General features: G+C 40.9%; 2 protein-coding genes across 5 annotated transcripts in view; both read right to left on the reverse strand.

Annotated features, from left to right (window-relative positions):
* hoxb3a (homeobox B3a) overlaps positions 1-23948 on the reverse strand; it is a 60366-nt gene that overhangs the window by 14439 nt on the left and 21979 nt on the right. For 3 of the 4 annotated variants that reach the window (XM_084677226.1, XM_084677223.1, XM_084677224.1), the window contains exons 2-3: positions 16383-16583; positions 2123-2189 (exon numbers count right to left, since the gene is read on the reverse strand). The gene's annotated coding sequence lies outside the window, so the exon portion shown is untranslated. The remainder of the gene's footprint in view (positions 1-2122; positions 2190-16382; positions 16584-23948) is intronic. The other variant, XM_084677225.1, reaches the window with a different exon arrangement.
* On the reverse strand, positions 18205-22649 carry hoxb4a (homeobox B4a). The gene is made up of 2 exons (XM_084677230.1): positions 20965-22649; positions 18205-19990 (listed from the first exon to the last, which is right to left on the reverse strand). Exons 1-2 carry the CDS (start codon positions 21386-21388, stop codon positions 19659-19661), a joined length of 756 nt encoding a protein of 251 aa, XP_084533356.1. The 5' UTR covers positions 21389-22649; the 3' UTR covers positions 18205-19658.

The raw sequence follows: 23948 nt of genomic DNA on the forward strand, positions 1-23948 counted from the left end.
CAGCGTCACTAGTGAAAAATTATGCTAATTGCAGACGTGCTGGACAGGGCACGGGCCTTCATTTCGGTAGAGGTGGCTACTTTTTTTTTTATTTAAGTGTCTCCCAGTTAGGTGTCAGGCTACGGTGATATTGTTTAGTTACGGGAGAAGCCCCATTTTTTCTCCTCCACTGGTGTATATTAGATTACCAGGAAGTGGGTTTTGCTCAGACGGCTCCCGTTTTGGCTCGCGGCAGAAACAGAATTTCCCCTGTATTGTTAATGTTTCAACACACATATCCCAGCACAGCCACGTAGTGTAATAACTAATGCACAAAATGAAAAAAGGAAAGTGGGGGACTGTGAGAACAGACAACAGCCGAACTTGACAATACGAGGGAAGGGTGTAAAACAAATCACCCAAAGGAAAAAAAAGTTAATTTGTGATATTTAAAAGACAAGACGAAACTGGTGCCACACACGTTCTTAGAAAAACTTAGATAGCGAGTAGCCAAGTGTAGGCTACATGTTGAAAATACAGAGGATTGCTTTCTGTATTTTCATTGGAGGTGACATTTTAACACCCAAATCAAGATCAAACAAGGAGATGAAATATCTGAATACAAAACAAGGAAAAGGAGACATGGATCCCTTTTGGAAAGGAAAACTCAAGTTTTTAAGGTTTCATTCTTTCTCTCCCCCCCTTTCTCTCTCCCTCTCTCCCCCCCCCCTCTCTCTCTCCTCTCTCTCTCTCTCTCTCTCTCTCTCTCTCTCTCTCACTCACTCTTTTTCTCTCTCTTTCACACACTCTTTGTCCCTTCCCCATAATATGTTTTTTTTTCACCCTCTCTCCCTCCCTCACTCGTTCTCTATTTGTATTATTCAGGACACTACCCCCGTCGTTTATGGCTACGCAAGATTTATCACTTATACCACACAGCAGTGCCAGTAAACAGCAACTTTAAAAAGATGCATTTTGTGTGGGCACTTCAAAAGAGAAGATCACCAGCGGTGTAGGAAGGTAGGAGGCAAAAATGTAGGTGTCTGCAAGTCTCTCCTACGTGGTATTGTTCTTGATTTGCAACTGCTGCTAAATGGGGCAAATGGGATGGATCCTAAAGGCCTACTAATTAACAACATCTTAAAGTCTTTTGTTCCCACAACTTATTTTTTCAACGAGTAAGCACATAGTGGGACCAAGTAGTGGATCGTGTATTTCAGTGCTCTGGTGAAAACAGATTGGGATTCCTACATGTTAATGTTTGTCACAAGATTGAGGAATTATTTGCCTTGGATGGTAGGAGTCCTCAGTCTTCAGTTTCGGATTAATCTGAATCACAGACAAGTTAAATGGAGAAATATTGGAATCTACTTTGCTTATACCATTCCGAACATGGTTTGGTGATCATCAAGGCCTGGTGATCATCCTGCAATAATGTTGTGTTTGTTGCTATATAATATATTTGTCTATATAGTGCTGAGTGTTAAATGCTGCTTAATTGTTGCAATGTGAACAATCTTCATATTTATTTATAACCTGTGTACATTAAATCTGTTCCAGCAACATGTTTCACATATGAACAGAAGGCTCACTAACTAAGCTTTTTCTTCTGATAAGTGAGTCTTTGTACAGCATGTTGCTTTTGATGGCTTTTTTGACAATATTTGCTGTTATAGTTTGTCATACATGTCATACAGATATGCAATTGCGTTGCTAATCTGCATAAAACATACGCCCACACCATCAACACCCATTACAGTGCATTACTAGTCATTACATCACCACAAGCAATGTCATAAATGGAATATCTAAAAGTAGGCCCATACAGACTGAAGCATGCACAATATTGTTTATATATGGATCTATAAGAGTAAATAAGTTTAATTTTTAACTTTGAACCTGCATTTACAATGTATGTGTAGATTGTCCACATTTATCACTGGGCACATTTGAGCAATATCTGAATAAAAATTGCAGTTTACGATCTATGTTCAGTGCATATTAAAATGAAATATACAATTATAAATATTGTAAATTCTTCATTATTTATCTAAGATTATGAACATTTCAGTGGTGTGTCTTCAATAGAGTCTCGTTTCATCCCCACACTGGAGTACTTAAAAACGTGAATTATTGTTCTTACCGGGATGATGCTGTTTATTAACACCGAATTTTATGCAAGAAAGCAGCTTCCTGAAGCCTTGAAGGGACTGCAGGAAAAAAAGAGAAAGATGCAATCAAACGGGGTCCTGGAAAATCCAATACAGTGCATATGACCTCTTGTAGACTAATCGAACACAAAGGCAATCTGAGATTTGTCTACCGGTGACAGATATCGTTAACCTTAAATTATTCCAGCAATACCGGAATAAATGCAAATCCAATAGGATATAATCCCGGGTCTTTTCGATTTAAATGATCTATCAGATTACATTGTCCACATATTTCAATTATTTGTACCACATTGTGGCGTCTAAGGTCCCATAAACTGTGCAAGCAATATACACGAAGTGGTGCTCACGTAAGAAAAGAACCACAAACACACAGATCAACATGTGAAGAATCATCCGGTTATGATTTGCAACAGGGTTGGTCTTGCAAGCAGTCTATGTAAAATCCCAAGTACACTACAACAGAATAGATCCATAACAAATGTGGATGATTGTGTCCTGTAATTAATCATGAAAATAAAACGATCCTATGTTGGCTATTAATGCCGTGTTCTAAATAAGATATTTAAATGCAGGCTATTGTGACATGAACAAATCTTTCCACTGTGACAATTATCATAACAGCATGAAAATAGGTGTAATGAATTTGATGATTAACCTTAATGAGCGTGATGATGAGAATAATTACAGAGGTAGGCTAAAGCCAGAAAATAGCTTACAAAGTCTCCACTAGACCTCATCGAAATGAATCGAAAATAAACGAAAGTCACCCAATAGAATGGAATGCGCCCACAGTTCAACACGGGGTACACACGTCTCATCGTTCTGGAGAAAAATAAGGTCCAACTATCTACGTAATTGTAGCGCTATATCCACATCCAGTGCAAAAACAGGCTGAAAAGGATATGTCCAACGTAAGGGCCCAAGCTGAAATGAAATTGAATGGCCATGGTGGTGTGCATAGTAGCCTAGCTCTTATTAAAAGTGGAATAAAAACGTTGGACGCTCTCGTTCGCCCGCTCCTGACAGCTACCCCAAACACATAAATCAAAACGAGGATTCCCCGACCTCCCCGACACTGCGGCCTATAGCGATATAAAGTTATTTATTGCATCCCCGCACTCACGCACAGCGTTGGCTCGCTTCCATCCCCGTCGCCCCGTTTTTTTCAACCGCTACCCTGGTAGTTTTGAAGATTTTCAGCACCGATAACACGCTGTCGACCCGAAGCCCTACTGGACTAACCTAAAGTTACCTACAAAGTGAAGGGTGCTACAGACCCCGCAGTCAGCAACGCTACTCGTTCAGAACAAAGGGAGGAGGCAGCTATACAAGCAGAAGAGCTGATGAGCCAAATTTTGGTGGAAAAACGTCCAAAAGAAGCCAGAAAACTCGAATATTCAAATCAAAAGCTGGCTAACTAAGCAGTAATTCAACGAAAACCATTCTGAAAGCCCAAACATGTGCAAATGTAAACGAAATAACAGGGTGAAACAACATGGAGACGAGTGGTTAATTTTTGCTGTGATTGCAACAAAGAGCTCCTGCATAATTGATCAAAATGCATTGGCCTATTAGAGGTTACACGGGTAATATGGGATTTGGGCAATCTTGTTGTAAAATGAAAAACCTAGTTCCACGGCTCAAATTTCAAAACAGTGCTCTTGCACAGTTTTGGTCAACTTTACTGTCAAGTTTGTTTTCTTTCCCTCACTCTCATAGGACAAACTCTCTTCCCTTTATGCCCTTATTTACGGCACTAAGGTGCCGTTACATTCATTCGCTACATTTCTTAACGTCTTCCATAATCCGTTCGCCTAAAAAACTGATCACCTTCACAATTTATACATGCATGACCCATGTAGGCCTACTTATAAACACACTATGGGAGTAAAACACGTCAAATGGACAAGGCCTGGCTGGCTGTGTCTCCCTGTGACAGATTGGCGCTCGGTTTACCAAGTGACCTTTTACGTCGAAGAGCAATAACTCACCAGATTAATGATCAATCAACGGAAGTACTTTGGAATCCCATCGTAATGTATTATATTTATGTATTAATCCCGGCCCTGCAATCCCTGGCTCTCAGAGCCCGCATGGCACCTACTGGCAGTCAGCTAAACGCCGACCCCATCCCATTTGTTGTGTAATTACCAGCCAGTTGTTACCAGCAGAGTTTTAGTGACTGGAAGAAAACACGGCCAGTGAGGCGATAAGGCCCTCTTCCAAATCTAAAATAATGACCAGTTCATGCGCTCACGTGATGCACATACGTCAAAAGAGTGCCGTTTCTTATGGTAAGATATTGGTATGGCCTCTCTTTTTCAATAGATAAGGTTTCTCCACGAAAGAGGATTAAGACATTTTTCTTTTCTCTTTACAATTGTTGTGTTTTAGCCCTATAATTTAGGTAGCGACCCACCCCAAACTTAAAATTCTTCTCAACAACTGAGGTACGCTTTTTATGCCGTCCGTTTGCCGGATTCCAGTGTCTTGAAATGCAATGAAGTCGAACGGTTGGCATCCCCAAATGGCCAGCGACGAAAAGTTCTAAACGCGAAGTACAAGATTTGTCTTGTTCTCTCTCCTATTCTGACGGATGACTATATTTTCAACACTTAAGTGAACAAAAAAACGAGTTTGCGCAAGGTCTCGCGTGCTCCAATCTGAGAGCGATAAAGGGAGTTTCTGCACCTCTCACTGGGCGATTCGAAGAGCAAAGGGGCTTGGTTTTACACCCACGCAGATATCTCTCTACTAAAGATCGCCGGATTACGAGTAAACTCCCATTTGAGCCCTGGCGACCTACAGCGTTATGTCACTATCGATCCTCTCAAAACTAGTTGTCATTGCACAGGATTACTAATCCATGTGCATATGGGCTTGTAAGTTTCTTGTATATGGGCAAGTGTATGTATATACATATATATTTATATGTATGTATATATATATATATATATATATATATATATATATATATATATATATATATATATATATATATATATATATATATATATATATATATATATACATATACACAAAATCAGACTAGTATTCGTATTTCACTGGAGACTAGTCATTTACTTGTGAGTAGCCTAATTGTATATTTTTTATGCTAAGGTTTGTACCTTATGATTACGGACATTCGTCTATTCGAGTTCCAGAGAACAGACTGGGGAACATGTATTTTGGCTGTGTAGAGCTGGACAAGGAACTCCTTCCATCAGCTCCTTCCTTTGAAGGATCAGGGTTAATCGTTATCAGAAAAAGGGGCAAGGGATGGTAATCTTTAACCTAGAACTCAAAGAGGACACTGACCTAGTGGATGGGGTGTAGGTTGGGGGTTGCTATACTATACCCATTTTGCTGTAGGGCCCAAAAAGTGCCAGCCTCACCACATATTATACATGGTGAGGATATAATGGGTTGGTAGGGTGCATTGGACGAAGAAGAATAGCATAATATCATCATCAGCACATTTAGTTAAATATGCTTATTTGGACTATTCTGACATATCATATATAAATCATAGCTATTCTAGGACATTTGATGTTGAAGCGCAACATTGTACATACCAGATATCATCTTAGCAGATCTCACCGATTTGATGCATAAAGATATTATGGACTCAAAACTGTCAGATAGTATACACTGTCTCACAATTGTTTCACAATTGTTGCACTTTGACATTTTCTCCAATGGTGCTTTGCCTGTGCTGTCAGAGATATATGATAAAATCAATTAAAGAATGACCACTTTCTGTTTAGTGGTTTTGCGTTCAGTCTTCGATTCCTCTTCGCGCAAACCGCCAGGTCATTATTTCCAATGAGCTAGCAAACAAAAGTTTGGCATGAAGTCAAATATCTATCTTAGATAGAGTGGTCTAAAAATAATTATTTGGATGTTTGGAGTCAGCCCATGCGCAACAAGTTTTAGTTGGTTTAGGCATCCAAGTTGTTGCCATACAGTTTTAACAGCCATTGCTCCTAAATTGGCATTAAATTAATTTTCTACATTGACTTGGTCGGACCATTTCATGTCTAACACATGCGTTGTTTACGCATAATGGGATTGCCTTTACCTTAATACGATAGTCTAGTGATAAGAGACACATTTGACTTTTGAAAAAAGCATGCAGAAGGACAAAGCCTATATGTCTTAAGCCTAATGCAAGTTTAACAATGTTGTTGTCTCATGGATGAAATCAGGAGGTTGTCCAACACCACATGATTTTATCCTAATCTATCCTGGGGGTATAATATCATGAGAAACTACAGATGTAAGGCAACAACATCCCCGTTAAAATTGATGCTATTTTACATTACAACTGACCTTTAGAGTAAACGCCATTTGCAGTGTGGTGGGGCTCACACTTGGGCTACAAGCAACTGTTAAAAAATAATAATAACAATGATTGCGTAGTTTAGGTAAGGACAGCTTTTTCGGATTCCTGGGGAGTGAGAAAGACTGAGGCTAAACCGAGAGCAGCTAGAGTAAGCAATCCTTTCACACAGTCATAAATCACGCGCACATGCATCTTCTTTTTACACCTAGCCATCATCTTCCATTCACGGCTTCTCCTCACTCGGCCCGCTTGCCCCTCGCTCTCTAAACATCAGATGCACTGCACTTTATGCAATGAGTAAACTTTTAAACGGGGGTGTGGACGGCTGATATTATCATTTGACACAGAAGTAAAAACAAAACGGAGAGAAGGAAAGGGGACAATCGTGCAGAGAGATGCAAAGATACTAGGAGAGAGACAAGAAACAGAGGGCTGGGGGAAAAAAAAGAGGCTTTCAGGCATCTCGGTTACCTATTCGAAGGCATCTGTCTTCGGCTGTTCCAGAATACAAAAACTTTTTCGGGATTTGACACACCCAATGATGCCCCCAGCCTGGGTCACACAACGGATAATTAATGACTTGTCTACGGAGGTGCAGCGGACGCCGGCACGACCAAAGCATCCGGCGTCAGTGGCTGAAAACCTTACCTGACTTCGATCAGTTCTGTTTCTCACGGGCAAAGCTTGGACACCGTTTGGGGACTAGCTGGCCAAGACGTTTCGGGATTAGCCTATAGCTTTCTCGTTTCTTTTCTATGGTGAAGTTGAACGTGTGACGGGAAACATGCTCATTTTAATCTACGAAACGAAACCAAAAAAAGAGTGTTTACATGGCGTCTCCCGTAGATCCACAATACTCAGGGAATCGGACGGGACCGCTGCTCACAAGGTCTGCACAGATGCGCGCGCGCGCTCCCATCAACGGGTTTCTTCTCCCGGGCCCGAGCGCTCTAGAACGCGGAGCAAACCCTTTTGGCACATCCGATTTTCGCGAGCTCAGAGTGCAATTCCCTGCCGTCTCAGCAATCAGCAGGAGACGCTAGATTCCACCTCTACCCTCGAGCTCCCTCTTTCCGCCTATGGCTGAATCCGAGGAGCCGGGTGGATTGACACCGTGAACTACTGAACCAGTGGACTGACAGGACACACGGGGTGGAGAAGGCAAGAGGGGTTCGTCTGTCCAATAGGGACCTGTACAAGGCTGCGAGGCCAACGGGCGAGCCATATGGCGATTACAACCTGCGGGTTTCTGCTGGGTTGAACGTGGTTAAGCCTCATTCCGATACTGACGTTTACCTGTCAAAGTCAGTTTTGCATGTGAGTCGCGTGGAGGGCGGCTTTAAGCCCATGATCGTGTTTTTTTTTCTCTCTCTCAAATGACTGGTAAAGTTGTATCGGGATAGAGATGTTGAACAGGAATGTGGCCTTTGCAACCTCGAAAACGAATGACCTTTCTGGTAATGTGTTATTAAGGTGTTGATCTTGGGTAACTTGTGTTGCTCTGTAAGTGTTGAGTCCTTTTTCGCCACTTTTAGTCAAATCGGACACACTTGGCATTGTTTCTTGGCCGATCCTTTGTATGAGAGTGTGTTATCTTCCTACACACGCAGACACAAAGAAGTGCACACTATAGGCTACAAACGCACACACACTGAAAGATAGAGGGAGAGAAACGGAGGGAAGACAGAGATATATATATATATATACTGTACACAGAGAGGGAAGTTACTGATGCAAAAAAATAAATAATACCCAATGATAGTATCCGAGTTATTTTTAGTTCCCACATGAAAACATTGCTGTTCCTCTGAACATTTCCGGCTCAGAACTCTTATCGCTCTCATGCATGCTCTTCAGCCGGGTGAAAAGGGCTCCTTGCAGCCTTTGGATACGGTTTCAGCGGTCATTTTTCATGTGCTTTGAATCGCTGCAAGTGCAGACCATTATAAATTAGCAGCGGGCTTCATATTGATTTATATCCGAACAGGTAATCATTCCTGCATTACGAGGGCCGGGGAAATACCTAGCAAACAAGTAGATAACCATGAATCTTGGAGAAAAGATTGAACCCAGATTTAAACAATGAGGAGAAAAAAAGGATAACAAGATGATAATTAAACAAAATAAGGATTTTGATATGCCAGTTTTTTGTAAATTATTTAGTTTAGACTATAGATAGTGCGTTTATGGGCTGGAATGTAGGTTAATAAATTATGCTATTACTATTTTCGAATCCTTGTGCTCTAAAATTCCTTCCAAAGCTGGCACTTTGAATTATGTTAGAGCAAGTCTGCTTCATTGGCAACAAGGACTGTAGGCCTACATGTATACATATATATGAAAATAATAAATGAACGCTGTTCGGGAACCGCAGAGGTTATGTGGTTTAGTTTCCACTGTGTAGGTGAACATAACGCGATTTCTTTACATTTGGAATGGAACAGACATCATGTAATCGAAGCTTCTTCAACAAGAACACTATTTTAGGCTAGCTATTCGGCGTACACAATTCTTTTAAATTGTACCAGAAAATGAAAACGTGTGTTTTATTGTTTTAAGACACACTACAATTAATGTTGTTTTAACGTGGTAAATTTAAGTTCTGCATCAATGATTTAATCATTATTTTCCTGCGATTGTGATTATTTTATTATGACCAATTTTGTTCATGATTTTTTTTTCAAAGGCAACAGGGTGGAATTTAATTGGGGGAAAAAATCCTATCCGGAATAGAAATAGCCATTGAGCCATTTTCTTTTTAATCGCCTATTTAACAGACACAAATATCCTGTGGAAAATGTAGTGAGATGCAGGGTCGCTTGTCTCTTTGTGCAGTGAAGAAGTGCACAATATGGCTGCCATACATTGTGTATTGTTACGACTACTACTGAGTGGGAAGATACTCTTGAGTGCTGTGTTGTGTCGTAAAGCGTGGGATTGTTGCGACCTTGTCGTTGACACAAATGATAAACAACCAACCAACAGCGCATCGGGTTATTGTATAAAGGTTGTTAAATCTTGCTATTGCAATGTTAGGATTGGGCGAAACAGTTTAATAGAACCTTCTGTTCTGCTGTTAAAAGAGCCTACTAGTATAGGCTAGAGACCAAGTAACCCTTGAACAAAGGCCCGAATCCTCAGCTTTCTGTCAGGACAGTCTTCATGTTTAGCACAAGGCTCCTTCATTCTTAAATCAGCCTCAAAGTCCACTGCTATCATCATCACTATTCGAAACCAATAACAATGTAATTGGGCCATATAAAATAAGTCAGGTTTGTGGTCTGAGTTGGCACCTTTTTATGACGCACCGTTGTTTCTCCAGAGTTCGAGAAGCCTTCACAGCTACCCACATGACTGGCATTTTGAATCATTTTTTTCCACGCTCTACTGTCACTGAAATCAGATATGAGGCGGTGTCAGTGAGCAACCGTGATCTCTTGTGCGCCAAATGCCCCCCTTCTCCTCGCGCCCAGCGCGTCCACCGAAATGAGCAAGAATATTGTTTTTGACACAGCGCCCGACAACAACGGGCGCCGCTGGAATAGACATTTTGAAAGCACTGCCCCTTGCTGCTATGCCCATTAATACTTGATGGGAACCACAGAGTTCTTCTAATTTTGTTACACAAAGGTTTACACTAGCATGGCGAAGAGGCGGACTGTAAAGTAGCCAGCCATGGAACTGAAATTGAAGTTTCTTCCCTCGCCTTCTCCATGCATGTTGTTTAATATTAGCACTAGACTAGTGCTTAATGGGACTATAGGAGTGCTATCATCATCCTTATTGTTCTTTTCGCTGTTAATGCATTTTGCTTTGCAAATACATGTTGTTAATGAAATCATCCAAATAAACCGTTTTTTGCTATGTTTGTTTCTTCCTGTGGTCTCGAGTATTCCCTCCCTTTAAGTAGGCTAGACCAGCATCAATGCACAGTACAAACACATTAGAGCACGCTATAACGACTTCAACACGTCATACACGAGATTTCCTATGGTTAGCTCAGAAAATATGGCTTGATAAACCTCCCCCTTCTCATTGGTAAAGACACTGGCATGCGACTAATCAACTAGAAATGCAAGTTATCTCCCAGCCAATCAGATATTGTACGGCAAAATGAAACAAACAGCCGAACATAAAAATGAACAACTATTCTTGTCCACATCACCTCCATGCACTATATTCATCTATTTCTCATTGTGAAGTTTTAGATAAGTCAGACATAGCAATGTCTGTTTCGACATAATGAATAGCCTATTATGTCATTAAAAAAGTGGAACATCTTTAAAAAATTAAGGCGATAATATGAAAAATTTACAAAATTAAAAACATCCATAAGTTTCGTCTGCCACAGTGTGTCCACTACAAATCTCTTCCTGTCAACATTCAGCCTGAACAACAGAACACATCTCGCGTGATTATTCTATCATCTACTGAGTTTGTATTCCAATTACATGTTCTCTTCCTGACCAAAATGGCTCGAGCGCAGGTATTGAACCCCTGGCCATAACATTTCTGGAGAGCCGAGGCGCTTTTATAAGATTTACATGGCGACAAGGCGTTCCCGTTTTGCCAAATTTAAACAAATCTTCCCTTAATTGGTAATCGCATATGCAGTAACTCAAGACCTCCAGCTACTTAGCCTTCATATTAGCCGTTGATCCATTGTAGTAAATCGCCCGGGATAATCAACTGAGGGGAGAGAGAGAACGAAAGGAATTGGAAATATACGCGTCCACAGGCTAAAGTGGAGCACCAAAAAGCCGTAGAGTTGTAAGGACCCCGGAATCTCTTCCTCATTCCCGAGTATCATCACTCGCCCATCATTTTCCCAGAGAAATGATTTATCGCGGAGCCGGCCATAAACAACACTACTCCCTCACAAACACACAATGGCAGCACGCTGCCGCTGACACACATATCACTATAAATCAAGAGAAGTAGCCGGCTGAAAAGAATAAAGAGGGACTGGGAAACGAGGATACATGCAGAGGAAGACAGAGATGAGACCGAGGAGAGATGAGAATAATGCAACTGCTTTTAAAATATATATGTATACATTGCTACCATTCCAATACAATAACAGGGATATGACATACAGACTATAGCCTATCATCCTTGTCTCCAAGGCTGAATTCTTACAATGGGATGAGTGTTGCAAACACACATGCACGATGTCAAAGTATGGCAATGATGAGTATTTTTGACATATTTACCACAATATTACAAACAGCATATAATTCATTGACACCGGAAAGCCAACGGCGCAGCAATGCACTTGCGTGGAAGTGGCGTCCCCTGTTTCCGCTATACTCACAATGTCCACACGATGAGACGCTCCCGTCCAAATTTGTTTTATTGCAGCCTCTGTGTGTCTCTTCCCCTCTCTTTTTTCCCTCCGCTATAGGGCTTGTTTTTAAAAGGACAGTTGAATTTCACGTCAGACACAGGGCGACCATGTCTGCGATATTCCTGACGAATACATATCTATTCTGCAACCTCTGCATTAATTATTTAATGAATCACGTGACCAGTAGGGGGATGGGGTACCTCTCCTTACACGCTCGCGGGACCATTCTCAACCCAACACTCCAAAGCCCAAGCTCTAACTTGAAGCGTTTTGTTGAAAATGAAACAATAACTTAACATATCGTTCATATTACATACTTTGTGAGATGGCAAAATAACTCCTATGTTTGTGCCATTTATCCAAGACAGACTTTATGGCAGGTCGTGACATCATAAAGTCTGCTATGGAAAGAGAAGATGGTAAAATATTTGAAAGATTTCGTCTTTATTCTTCAGCCTCTCATCCTTCTTTGTGTTCACAAAGAATGCTGAAATCTGTTTGTTTTAACTTGATTAGAATTCATAATGTGAAGTAACATTAAGAGCGAATATATTGACTTGTTTAATTTAACATTCGTTCCAATGCATTAGCCATTAGAGGAGTCTTTTAATATCATAAATATCCAATGCCAAACTACCAGGCTAAAATGAATGGGTGGACGAAAACGACGGACATTCCGTTTCATTCACTGTCAAATTAATACGGATACTTTTGTTATTAATTATGTTTAAGGGGGTGAAATTTGGAATCAACCCGTATATAAATGTGTAAACAATCAGTGCCATTATTTTTCAGCAACTTTGTCCATTCGATTTGAGATTTTTTTTCAGAAATAGCATGTTTCAGGATGTTTAAACAGCGGGCATCTAATTATTAACAATTTGGTGGGCGCCCGTGGCATGCTTGTGATTTGTCATCTACACAAGGAACCGTTTTGAAGGGGAATAAAAGACAGGTAGCACGCGCGCAAAGGCAAGAGTTGCATGGGAGAGAGACCCTGCAGCGAGCTCTATGGCAACAATGGTACCAATCCTTTGGTGTTGTCAGCCATAGCTCGAGCTCTCAGAACAATAGACCTGGGGCTGTGTCAAAAAACACACAGCTATGTGTATCTCTAAGGGAGATTCGTGAAGGTCAAACAATAGAAGGACTTGGTGGTGGCTCTAGAGCTGAGACAAATGGCTCAGTCCATTTTATCACAAACATACATTAAAACTACTTAAGATTGCAAAGCTCGACTTCGTGAGGATGGAACTGATATCAAATATAATTAACTTGGACTGTTTGTAAAACTAATCCAAGATATTTCGCATTTTAAATTTAGTCTAATTATTTAGCGGGAAGGTTCGAGATTGTTGTGGTTTGAGGCTATGGTTGCAATGAAGAATGCATTAATGTTGCCTACAAGCAGGTGTAAGTGGGAAAAATAGCCTACGTTTAAATTAAGGTAATATGAATGTTGTATTTTTTCATACAAAACAGGGGTAAGAAATATGTTATATATTATTTATATTGGATTGCTATTTAAATTTGTACATGAGCCTACATTTTATATGTAATAAAAATCCTAACCTTTAAAGATTTAAACCAAATGCTTGCTATCACATTATCATGATAATGTCAGGCATACTGTTACATTTTGAAGGTATAAAAACACAATGACCTGCATAATCTTGAAAGGATTGCTAGACTTGCATCAAAATAACACAAGCTATGCAATATTGATAACGACAAGAAACGACTGGAAATGTGATACATTGAAAAGCAAGTATAGAAGTCTACCACACATGATCGATGGGAACACACATATTCTCTCTCCTTGTAAATGATTAACCTAATCACTTTCCAGCAGAATAAAACGGCAGTTAAAAAGAAAGTGATGTCCATAAAAAGCGGTTTTATGATATAAACCGAAGGTGTCTAATCTTGTTACCAACAGCAACAAATATTAAGAATAATATTAACCAGTAATGGGCTAAGAACTACAATAACAAAAACAATACATATATTAATAATAGGCAAATTATGAGAATGTTGTCTTGAAGAGACCTCAGAATCAAGTAAATGAAAAACACAGCTGAAGTTTGGACTATGTAAACACAAGTTTTGCCAAAGGTTAGGTTTATATAGACGAGCAGAGATTGATTTACGAAGCCCAACGTCTCGGCTTTTATTGGGGCCCGTAAATCTGTCCACGCGGCAGGACGCACACAACCAATTCTGAAATATAGGCACATTCTCCTTAAGACTCCTGCGACTCTAACACAAGCCACTCTTGCCAGTGTGTTCCTTCAGTTTAGCACAGGGATTCTGCATTTTTTTTTAAATAAATACGTATACCCAAACGCTATACAGCACATGAGCATAGAGGCTGCTTTACAAATCTAGCCTATCACATAGGTTTAGAATAATTTTAACAGAGGAGTAAATATGGGACATTTTGTGTGTATCTGTGTGTGCATGTGTGTGTGAATCAAATTTGAATATAACAGTAACAGAACACTGCGAATGGTTATTACGATGAACATATGCATCATAACAATTTAACAATATACAATAGTCTAACTGTTCGAGCTAAATAAACCACAATCCGTTATAACGAGGTGACCATGATTATTTATCAAGAACTATAGCATCAATAAAATGAGCAGTATAGGCTACATAGCTGGCCTACTTCCGTAAGAATTAATGCTGCAGACCGTGCGTCTTGGCATTGAAATGGAATTGTGGGGGGGGGGGGGGGGCGTAGCGGTAACCATGGTACTTTGCTTTATACTTGATACAAATATTTTAAAAACCCAACCGGTTTGCCAGCTTTTCGCAAAGAAAGAGCTCGCGTGTGTTGGCCATGTATCTCTATGTAACTCTCCTTCTGACCTCCGCTCTGTGCGTCTCACCAGAATAATGATTCAGCATTGCGCGTGGGCTATTTGTTTCACAATTAGCAGCTTAATCTAAAACAGCACCACCACCGAGTCCCAGAGCGGGCCAAACAGCAGACTTCCAACAGATATTGGAAAGGTTTTAGAGGGGAGGAGGGAATGGGCGAACTTGAAGCGTGTAGCCTAGAATGCAGGGCGTTGGCATTCGATATAGCCGAGAAGTCATATTTGACGAGGGAGCGTTGGCGATGGGATGGGTTAAAAGCCTTCTGACTTCCTGTGTAAAGCTCGTGCTGCTGAAATGTACCGTCTAACTCACAGCAAGGTCTTATCATCGAGAAGGAAAACAAGACTACACGTCTCGATGGGGGCTGATGGCATTCTATAGCATTAAGTGTATGGAAGCAAAAAAGCCCCGTGCCGCTACATAAGATAGCTCGGGACAAGGGCACCTCTTGTTTTCTTAAAGCCCAGTAGGTTTACGCGAGTGTCTTAGGAGTGAGATAGCACTCTGCCCTCGAGGTTACACCGGCCTGGCAGCGGTGTTGTGACTAACTCGCCTCAGGTCTTAGAAAATGTAATGCGGAGTGGGGTCCAGTCTGCCGAGGGTCAAGGGGTAGCAAGGGTCAGTCTGTGACTTCGCAACGGACCTAATCGGTCAGAAAACTTGTCCCCTGGTTGAACTCCACTCGGCCATTCTGTTGTCCGTTCCATTCATCGATTTTTTTCTTTCTCTTTGCTTTTTCCCTCGATACAAGTCCTTATATTTTCATCATTGGCTTCTGTTACTTTAACACGCATCATGCCACACTGGTCCGTAGAGAGAGTTAGGCTTTGGGGCAGAACCTCTGGCCTTTTAAAAATCCCCAAAGAAATTGATTTCCAGAGTTCAGGGTGCAGTGAATGCGTTTAAAGGCATTCATGCTCATACGAACAACTACATGCAATTGCTTTGCAGTGGTGGTCCGTAAGTCACAGAGAGGCCTATTTTGAGAGGTAAATTGTTTTCGAACGCATCAAGTATGCATCCATTTTCTGTAATTGACCTATTGAACATCGAATTATTCATTTACAGTGTGTTGTGCAACTTGGCTAGCTAACTCTTGTTTCTTTAAATAGCCTAAGCCTTAATAGCACCATTGACAAATCATATCAGTCAAATAAAATAGGACTAGGCCTACATCTCTATCTTACAAACAGCGCTTCCAATACCGTCTCCACAATATCAGCCCAGAAAACATAAACGTATGAGGTTATGCAAAAACTGCCACAAACACCAAATTTCCACAAATCCGTTCATTTTGATTGCATTGCACTGAAGAATAAAGTCAATCACGCCATCACTGCATTTGCTCAAAGAGCAAGGTATAGTCGTTGACATCTGACATTTTAACACTTCGAGGTGAGACTCAGAGAACAAGGTAAGTAAACAGTTGCACAAACTCTCAAGAAAACACAACTCCGTTCATACCCTCCACGCCGATCATGGATACACAACAGCAGGCCTCCAAAAGTCACCTCATTATTTCAAAGCGACCATAAACCGCTAGCCTTCCCCCGACCTCAACAAATGCGCGCCTGTTATCCGGCTGTGAAAGCAGGGCCATAAAGCAATAAAACTACTTACAAAGCAAATTTAAAGCAAAATGTATTACCTCCATCGTTGCCGTCGATGGTCCTGCGAAGATTTTCACTTGTGATGCCATTCTACGAGGATTTTCAAAAAGGAAAAAAAAAGTTTTCTTGTCGAACGACTTGGTCAAAAGATGGTAGTCGATGAGAAAGGGGGGGGGGGGATCCTCAAGTGTCTTCCAAGACTTCTCCTCTCCTGGCAGAAGGTCCGTGCAGTTGTGCTGCTGAATGACAATAGAAGAACAGAAGTGTTTAAAGAGAACAAGTGATTAATGATTTTTTTGTATAATTCTCACATTTTTCTTGAGTCTGTCTGCAAATAATGGCGGTGAACTTTTGGGCCCCTTTAGAGATCTGTCTGCTCCTATTCATCCTCCGAAAGCAGAAGGCTTTTTTGATCAAGAATAAGAATAGAATTCCTAGGTACATATTGTATGCGGTACAACACGCAAATTCTTTCTCTTTTTTTTTTTTTTACTTTGTAAGTGCTTGAGGCCCTTTTTGTAGAGGCATATATGACCGGGGACACATGAATCCATTCAAATATATGGTTGTCAATATCACAACATTTGGACATAATGTTAGAGAGTGTCTGAAAATATAAAGGTCGTGCCTGGGGCTTACAAGAAAAACACTGTTATGAGATTTGCTGTGTGGAAGCTATTCAACCAGTTTCGCCCTGAAGGCCTATGTATTTTACGTTAGAAAGGGGGCTGTATTATATTGCATTACAACAATTATCTCTGTATGTTTCGTGAATTATTTCAAAGGTATAGCCAAGTGGTTTTTACGTTTGAAAGGGGGCTGTTTTATATTGCGTTACACAAATTATCTCTGTATATTCCCTTAATTATTTCAATGCTATTGAAGCCAAGACAATAGTTTGTTTGGAGCAGGTGGTATGGAAACGATATCCATATCAATTTGTATGTAAAGGCCTACGGTAAATTATATTGTAGACTACCTGAGACTGTCTGAATCAAGGGGTCTATATGGTCTAGTGTTTTTGAGAGCATTTCATGTATGAAGAGAAAAACAGATAAATGGATTGAAGGGGGATATATGGCACGAGAGCCTCGGAGATATCAACGAACAAGTAATAGAAAATCTTCTCTGAGCCACGAAATGGTAGCAGACCAATTTGAGGCCACACTTTAGTTTAAAGTTCAACACCGGCAAAACGGAATGTTATTTTCTCCTGCTCTATATTTTCGATACCTGCTCTAAGAAAAGAAAATGAGAATTAATACAAGAGCCGCGCCTTACAAAAGAAGCCATTTGTCTTCTTGATTATCTATTTGGTTGTCAGGGTTTGAGCTATGGCACTAGCCCGCTCCTTTGTAATATAAAAAATACACAGCCAGACAGAAAACACCGAGAAACTGTTGTGCAAAAATTACTCTCATTAAAGCATTAAAAGCCCACGAGCCGAGAAACTATTTAACTTTTCAAATCGAGGATCCATATTTTGAAGCCACTTCTCGGCACCAACGAGCAGCGGGTGTGAGCACCGTTAAATTAACGAGAGAAGAGAGTGAAACGAAGAGGTTTGTGATTTAAAACGAGATTACAAGGCGTAATGTACCAGGATCACTCATGACCATAAGATATAAATCACCAGCGAGATATGCAGTGATTTTTCAGACAGGCTACATTGAAAGGCAAACGAAAAACCCACCATGGTAGGGTGAAATTAAATTGAATAATTTCTGTTTTTTGAATACATCCCTTAATATTAGAAGAGCTGGTTTGAAGAGAAAGACACAGCCGTTTACCAGTAGGCTGTGTTGCAGAGAGCGCAAAGGGACAGGACAAAAGAAGAATAGAAATATGCTTTTTCAGCCATTTATTTAAATTTCTATATCTATTTACAAATAATAAGGTAGACACTGATAAGAATAAGCAGATTAGGAGCAACGTACAAATAGAGAAGGAAAAAATACAATTTTGACATTATCAGCGACAGAACTGATCTTTGGAATGTAAATAAAAGAGACACAAATAAAACTGCTTATGCAATGGTTCAGGGTGAGAGGAAAGAGTGAGATGGGAAATTAGAGGGGAGCGGATGTGCGCATTTTTATGTGCAAAGAAAGAATAACAGAGAGCAAAAGATCAAATTAAATCATATTCAGTCATGCAATATACGCACCTTTTTCTCTTTACAACCCTGGCCAACCATTGCTTAAATTACATTTTACTTAAAATAAATGAATACGTGTACTGCAAGTTCTTGCCACGCAATTCAAATAAACTCAAACCTGCCACTTCACAAAACAAGGCTAGAAGATAAACATATAAGTACAACTGAGGTAATTCAAGAAAGGTAGTGCTGTGTTTATAATGCTTAGGTTTGTACCAGGATTTTGGTTCATACTGTGTATGCTTCTATAAGTCCAGCTTCATCATTAACCATAGTTAACGTTCTTTTGTGAAATACCATGATTTACCTTTTGTTCCACACCCTGTCTCAGCTTAAGAAACAAAGAGAAGACGAGTCCCTGTATAAATGAACCAGCAACGGACCTCACAATCGTTGTCAGTCTTTCTAGCATATAGCGTTGAATAAACATAGAAAACTCATACACAGCTATATTTTCCAAAAAAAAAACTTCATATTTGGAGAATATATTCGGGTGTATTTTAGAATAAAGGGTCTGGGAGAGGAGTACGAAAACGGCTCTTGACGAAACATAGCCTCATTTATTAATCACAACGTTGGACGTCGAGGTAATGGGCAGGCCCACGGTTCATCCTTTGTACCGCAGAGTAAACATGACAAATGGGGCCGAGTTTGGCATGATTAAAGATGAAACACGGATCCATCTTCACCAAATCTGAAAACTATCTGCCGCCTTCTGTTCTAATGGTGGGAGGGAGAGGAAGAGAGAGGAAGAGAGAGGAAGAGAGAGGAAGAGAGAGAGAGAGAGAGAGAGACAGAGACAGAGAGAGAGAGAGAGAGAGCGAGAGAGAGAGAGAGAGGGAGAGAGAGAGAGAGAGAGAGAGAGAGAGAGAGAGAGAGAGAGAGAGAGAGAGAGAGGGAGGGGTGGCAAAAAAGGATCAGGAGAAGTGTTTACATTTGAGTCTTCTCCCCGTTTCTATTTTTTTTTATCTGAACCTCTCCTGTTTTTAACCCCCCTCTCGTTTACCCTTCTTGAAACATCCCTGTAATTGAATAGATGGGGGAGGTAGGCATGAAGAAACGTCCATGCTTCCCCCCAGAAACAAAGGTTTCCAAAGTGCATGGTATAGGTGGGTGGGTAGTGGTGGTACTGGAGTAGCGTGATAGATGGGGTGGGCTATAGGCTCGGCGGAGGTCCACTGGTTCGGTTCTGAGAGCTCTCTAGCGCATGGCTGCTGTTTTGCGAGTTTGTTGTGTTGTTCGACGAGGAATTGTTGGACCGGATCTTTGTGTTGGGTAGCTTGTGGTCTTTCTTCCATTTCATCCGTCGGTTCTGAAACCAGATTTTGATTTGGCGCTCAGACAGACAGAGAGTGTGAGCGATCTCCACCCTCCGTCTCCGGGTCAGGTAGCGGTTGTAGTGGAACTCCTTTTCGAGCTCCAAGACCTGCTGTCGCGTGTAGGCTGTCCGTGAGCGTTTGGGTTCACCCCCTGAGTAATTTGGACTCACTGTGGGACAGAAAGCAATACATGACTGGCAACATCATCACACTGAAATAAACGTATTTATTGCACATGCTGAAGACCCATCCATATTTCATAAGCTTGCAAAACAACTGCATGTGATATAACATGGCCTAGACAAATGAACATGGTTTCAGGAGTAGCATTTTGTAATGTTACGGCTTAAATGCTATGGGTGAGGGCTTGCATGGGATTTAAACTATACGCTCTCTTTGAACAGAAGGGAGGCGCAGGGGGGTGCTGTACGGCAGTTAATGGGTGCTGGATAATGATTCAAGAGAGTCAAACTGCAAAACATAATAGATGAAGTATCATAAAGGCCAGATCAAAAGGCACCAAAGCTAGTCATGTAAAGTTTGAGTTGATGATACGTTATTTGCAGAATGGTGCTTGTATTACGCGTACTGAACAAGGGTAGAATATCGGTGACTTTGCAAAAGTCGTCTGCTTGTTTTAAAGGCGCCACATAGCTCCTAAAGCACACGTTTCAACTACTGTGGAGAAACAACGAGTGTCCATAATAGAGTCAAAATATTTGCCTTGACAATCATGTTTTATTGTACTTTCCATAAATATGAATATTTAAGCTTCCATAAAACTTTTTACTCAACAACGGAGGGTGACAGAGAAAGTACACGTTTATACATCTAACCACTTAAAATCAAATTAGAAAAGCATAAAACTTAACTTATAGGTTAGTGTAGTCGTCATAAAACCGTCTTAAGAAGAAATTAGAACGGAAAGGTTGCATAGACTTCAAACGTACTTGGCAAAGAAGTGCAATAAAAATTTATGGAGGGTGTAATTATATTGCCCTGCAAACAGCCGATCGTAAATCTCAACCGATGGTTACTTTTCGAGGGGAGCAATAGATTTAACACCGGACATTTTGCTTCCCACCTTGGGTGAGCAGAATATCCACAAAGACGCAGAGTAAGGGAGAAGTTAAGAGCACTCACCAATGTTTACGTGGACTTTCTTCATCCAGGGGTAAACCACGGGATCCTTGCGAGAGCTAGCCGAAGAAGTGCTTTGGTTAAGGAGATTCTGTCCACAAGCGGGTGGAGGGCTCGGAGTTACCGAGTCGCAATGATGGTTTGGCTCCGGGAGAGAGGTTGAATGTCCGGTTGGGGGGAGGACGTGACCCCGAGGAGACATCACCACCGCGGGCTGCCCCGGACCCTGGCACGGAGTGTAAGACGGGTCGGCGCAGCCCGACCGCTGGTGGTAGATCGACTCATGCTGAAACGCTGGCTCTTGCCTCTGGGCGCTATAATAGTCCGGAGAGTGGCTGGGTAGGTAGTCATTCTGTGAATATTCCTCGCACGGTGGAAACTTGGGATCCACATAGTTGGAGTTGATCAAATAGGAACTCATGGCCATTAATTTCTTTGAATTGCACACAAAATATACTAAAATTTATATCTATCCCTTAACTGGTTTCCCTGTATCGCTGAACCCTCCTACTTTCTGTCAAGTGAACAAAGTTAAGAATCCATGTGACAGCGGGAGCCAATGGCGTGGAGCCTGACTCTTCCCGGATAAGGAAATGGGATATAGGCATAACAGACCCCGCACATCATCTGGGCATACTTTGTGGCATTCGAATGTTGCATACTTTTTACACATTGGCACGCGAGACATAAGCAAGCAAGCGAATCAAAACAATAACAACCCAAAACAGCCATGCTAGATTGAAATACCACCACGTTTTTAAACGGTCTCGAACATACTATAGTCCCTCACCTCCCATTTTCGTTAAACAATACAGACAAGAACGACATGTTGCGCCCTAGCCCATGTGGGCACGACAGCAGTCAAACTAAATCCGTGATATCTTGTTTTTCTTTTCTGCTGGAGCTTTTAAAAACAAGTGCAGGAGAAAAGTAATGCTGCCGTGTGTTCGTGCTTGCCAAAGCTCTTAAATGCTCTCGCTAATAACGGTGAGAGAATACCCTGGCGTGTGCTGTGCGCAGCGGAAGGCTGTCAGAGATGAATCTAGGCTTGTTTAGGATCGATAGAAAATTCATCAACTAATTCAGGTTACAAAGCCTCCTAAATCACAGCTAGACCTTTGCATTAAAGCTCAGCCTACCGCCAGCCCTCCCTAAAGACCACGTTCATCCTGCATGCACACCAATTTACACACCTTGCATAGTAAGTAATGCCACGCGCTTTTGCGCATTGCTAATAGAGGACTGGTTTGAGACCTTATCAGATTGAAGTAGCACGAGCAATGTTATGGTTGGGAAAGGGCTTACATGCAAGGTGGAGCGATCACGAGATAAAACCCCTTTGTTGTCGAAATTGACCGCTCCTTCAATCGAAATGGTGACCCAGTGAGTGCGCCTTTCAATGACAGACAAGAACATCATCAATTAAAAGCATACAAATTATCCAAAGGCTTTGCAAACTTTTTTCAATAACATCTAATTAGTAATCGAAATCGAAGCCATGCGATTTTGTTTTGAATTTGACAACAAAGGCCATGATGCCAAATGTTTATCAAAATAGAAGCTCGTTGGTTGTCCTCGGTGTCCTTGGCGAAGTGTATGCGCCAACTACATACTCCCCTAGATACGAATTTGTGACTGTGAGTCTGTTCACACAAATCCGGATCTACAGGGTATATATAGATGACAGGTATTCTCAGGATAGGTTAGTAAGGGGGGCCACTAACCTTGATGGCGTCATGTCAGGTAAAGCATAAAGGTGCTACGCCCGGAGCTCGCTTCACCAAACTGTGTCAGTTAACATACTCCGATGTAAGGTGTTGTGCTTGGAAATATATCATACATTTCAAGGGTCAACTTCACACACAAAAACCACCAGCACAGGATTGTTAAATTGACTGAGCCTTTCCACAGTATGACGTTTAAAAACAACGACATCTACGCACGCTATATAATTTATACAAGTAACGCACGAGTCTCTGGGACACTGAAATGGTCGTTTGAGTCTTGTGCACGCACTGTACAAAAACATATGGGTTTTATTGTAGATACTGTTTTACAACTCGAAAACAAACACCTCAAACGGAGATTTCCGGAAAAGGGGGATGTAAAACAATAAAATATGCAAGTGGAAGAAATTGCTAACGCCTCTCACATCTCCAATAGAGCAGAATACAATTCACCACCCTTTTAACAAGTTTCGTATTTTCAACACGCACCGAAGCTCTCATTTCGATTTTAAACAACTTGGGAAAAAACTGATTTTGCTCTAATGTCAAGAGATTTCAACTTTACGAAAAGAAATTTGAATGGCCTAGTACAATTAAATTAAGGTAAGATCTGGCTGAGGCATACATTTAAATAACTTGTATTTGCTGTCATATCGGATTGAAAATGAAAATATCGTAATAGACAATGTAAGAGGTTGTCTTTCCTACATTTAAAGGTACACCGATTTGTTTAACCTATGAGGAAGGTATAATAGCACATTATATATTATATGCCAAAATGTATTACAGTAAATATAGATGGAGGCCTTTACAAAAATTGGCAAAGCACATATTAAAAGAAAGGTATTGCAGGCCTATTGAATCTCATTGTTAACTACCATACCCCAATTGAACGGTGAAATATTTACGAGCAGTGGCCTCAGGACATTAAAATTGTATATTTGCTGTAGACCTGCCCTTTGACGGTGAGCTAGAGTTTAAAATACTCATGTTGAATTATGTCTGAAATCTTACAATAACGTCGTTATCATGCTGTAGTCTTCTCAAGGTGTTCCTAGACTAAGTCCAGGTTTATATAGATCGGTCTTTGTTAAGAGAACGTAAGGGCCCTTTGTCATGGAATCAGAGACAAATTCAATTGAACATAATACCAGCTAGTGAGAGCCAGTGTTGTTTCAGTAAAACGAAAAAATAGTGATGGCATCGAATTAAGTATCTGCATAATATAATCCCTTTGTTTCAGTCGTGTTTATGATGAGC

This window comes from Hypomesus nipponensis, chromosome 17 (assembly GCF_054491055.1).
Source record: "Hypomesus nipponensis isolate SF chromosome 17, ASM5449105v1, whole genome shotgun sequence".
Classification (NCBI taxonomy): Eukaryota; Metazoa; Chordata; class Actinopteri; order Osmeriformes; family Osmeridae; genus Hypomesus; species Hypomesus nipponensis.

Excerpts from the sequence above, each read along its gene's own strand:
- hoxb4a (XM_084677230.1), bottom strand. The coding sequence starts at position 21,388 with ATGGCCATGAGTTCCTATTTGATCAACTCCAACTATGTGGATCCCAAG. Across the intron at positions 19,991-20,964 it reads GAAAGTCCACGTAAACATTG|TGAGTCCAAATTACTCAGGG; the intron begins GTGAGTGCTCTT and ends TCTGTCCCACAG.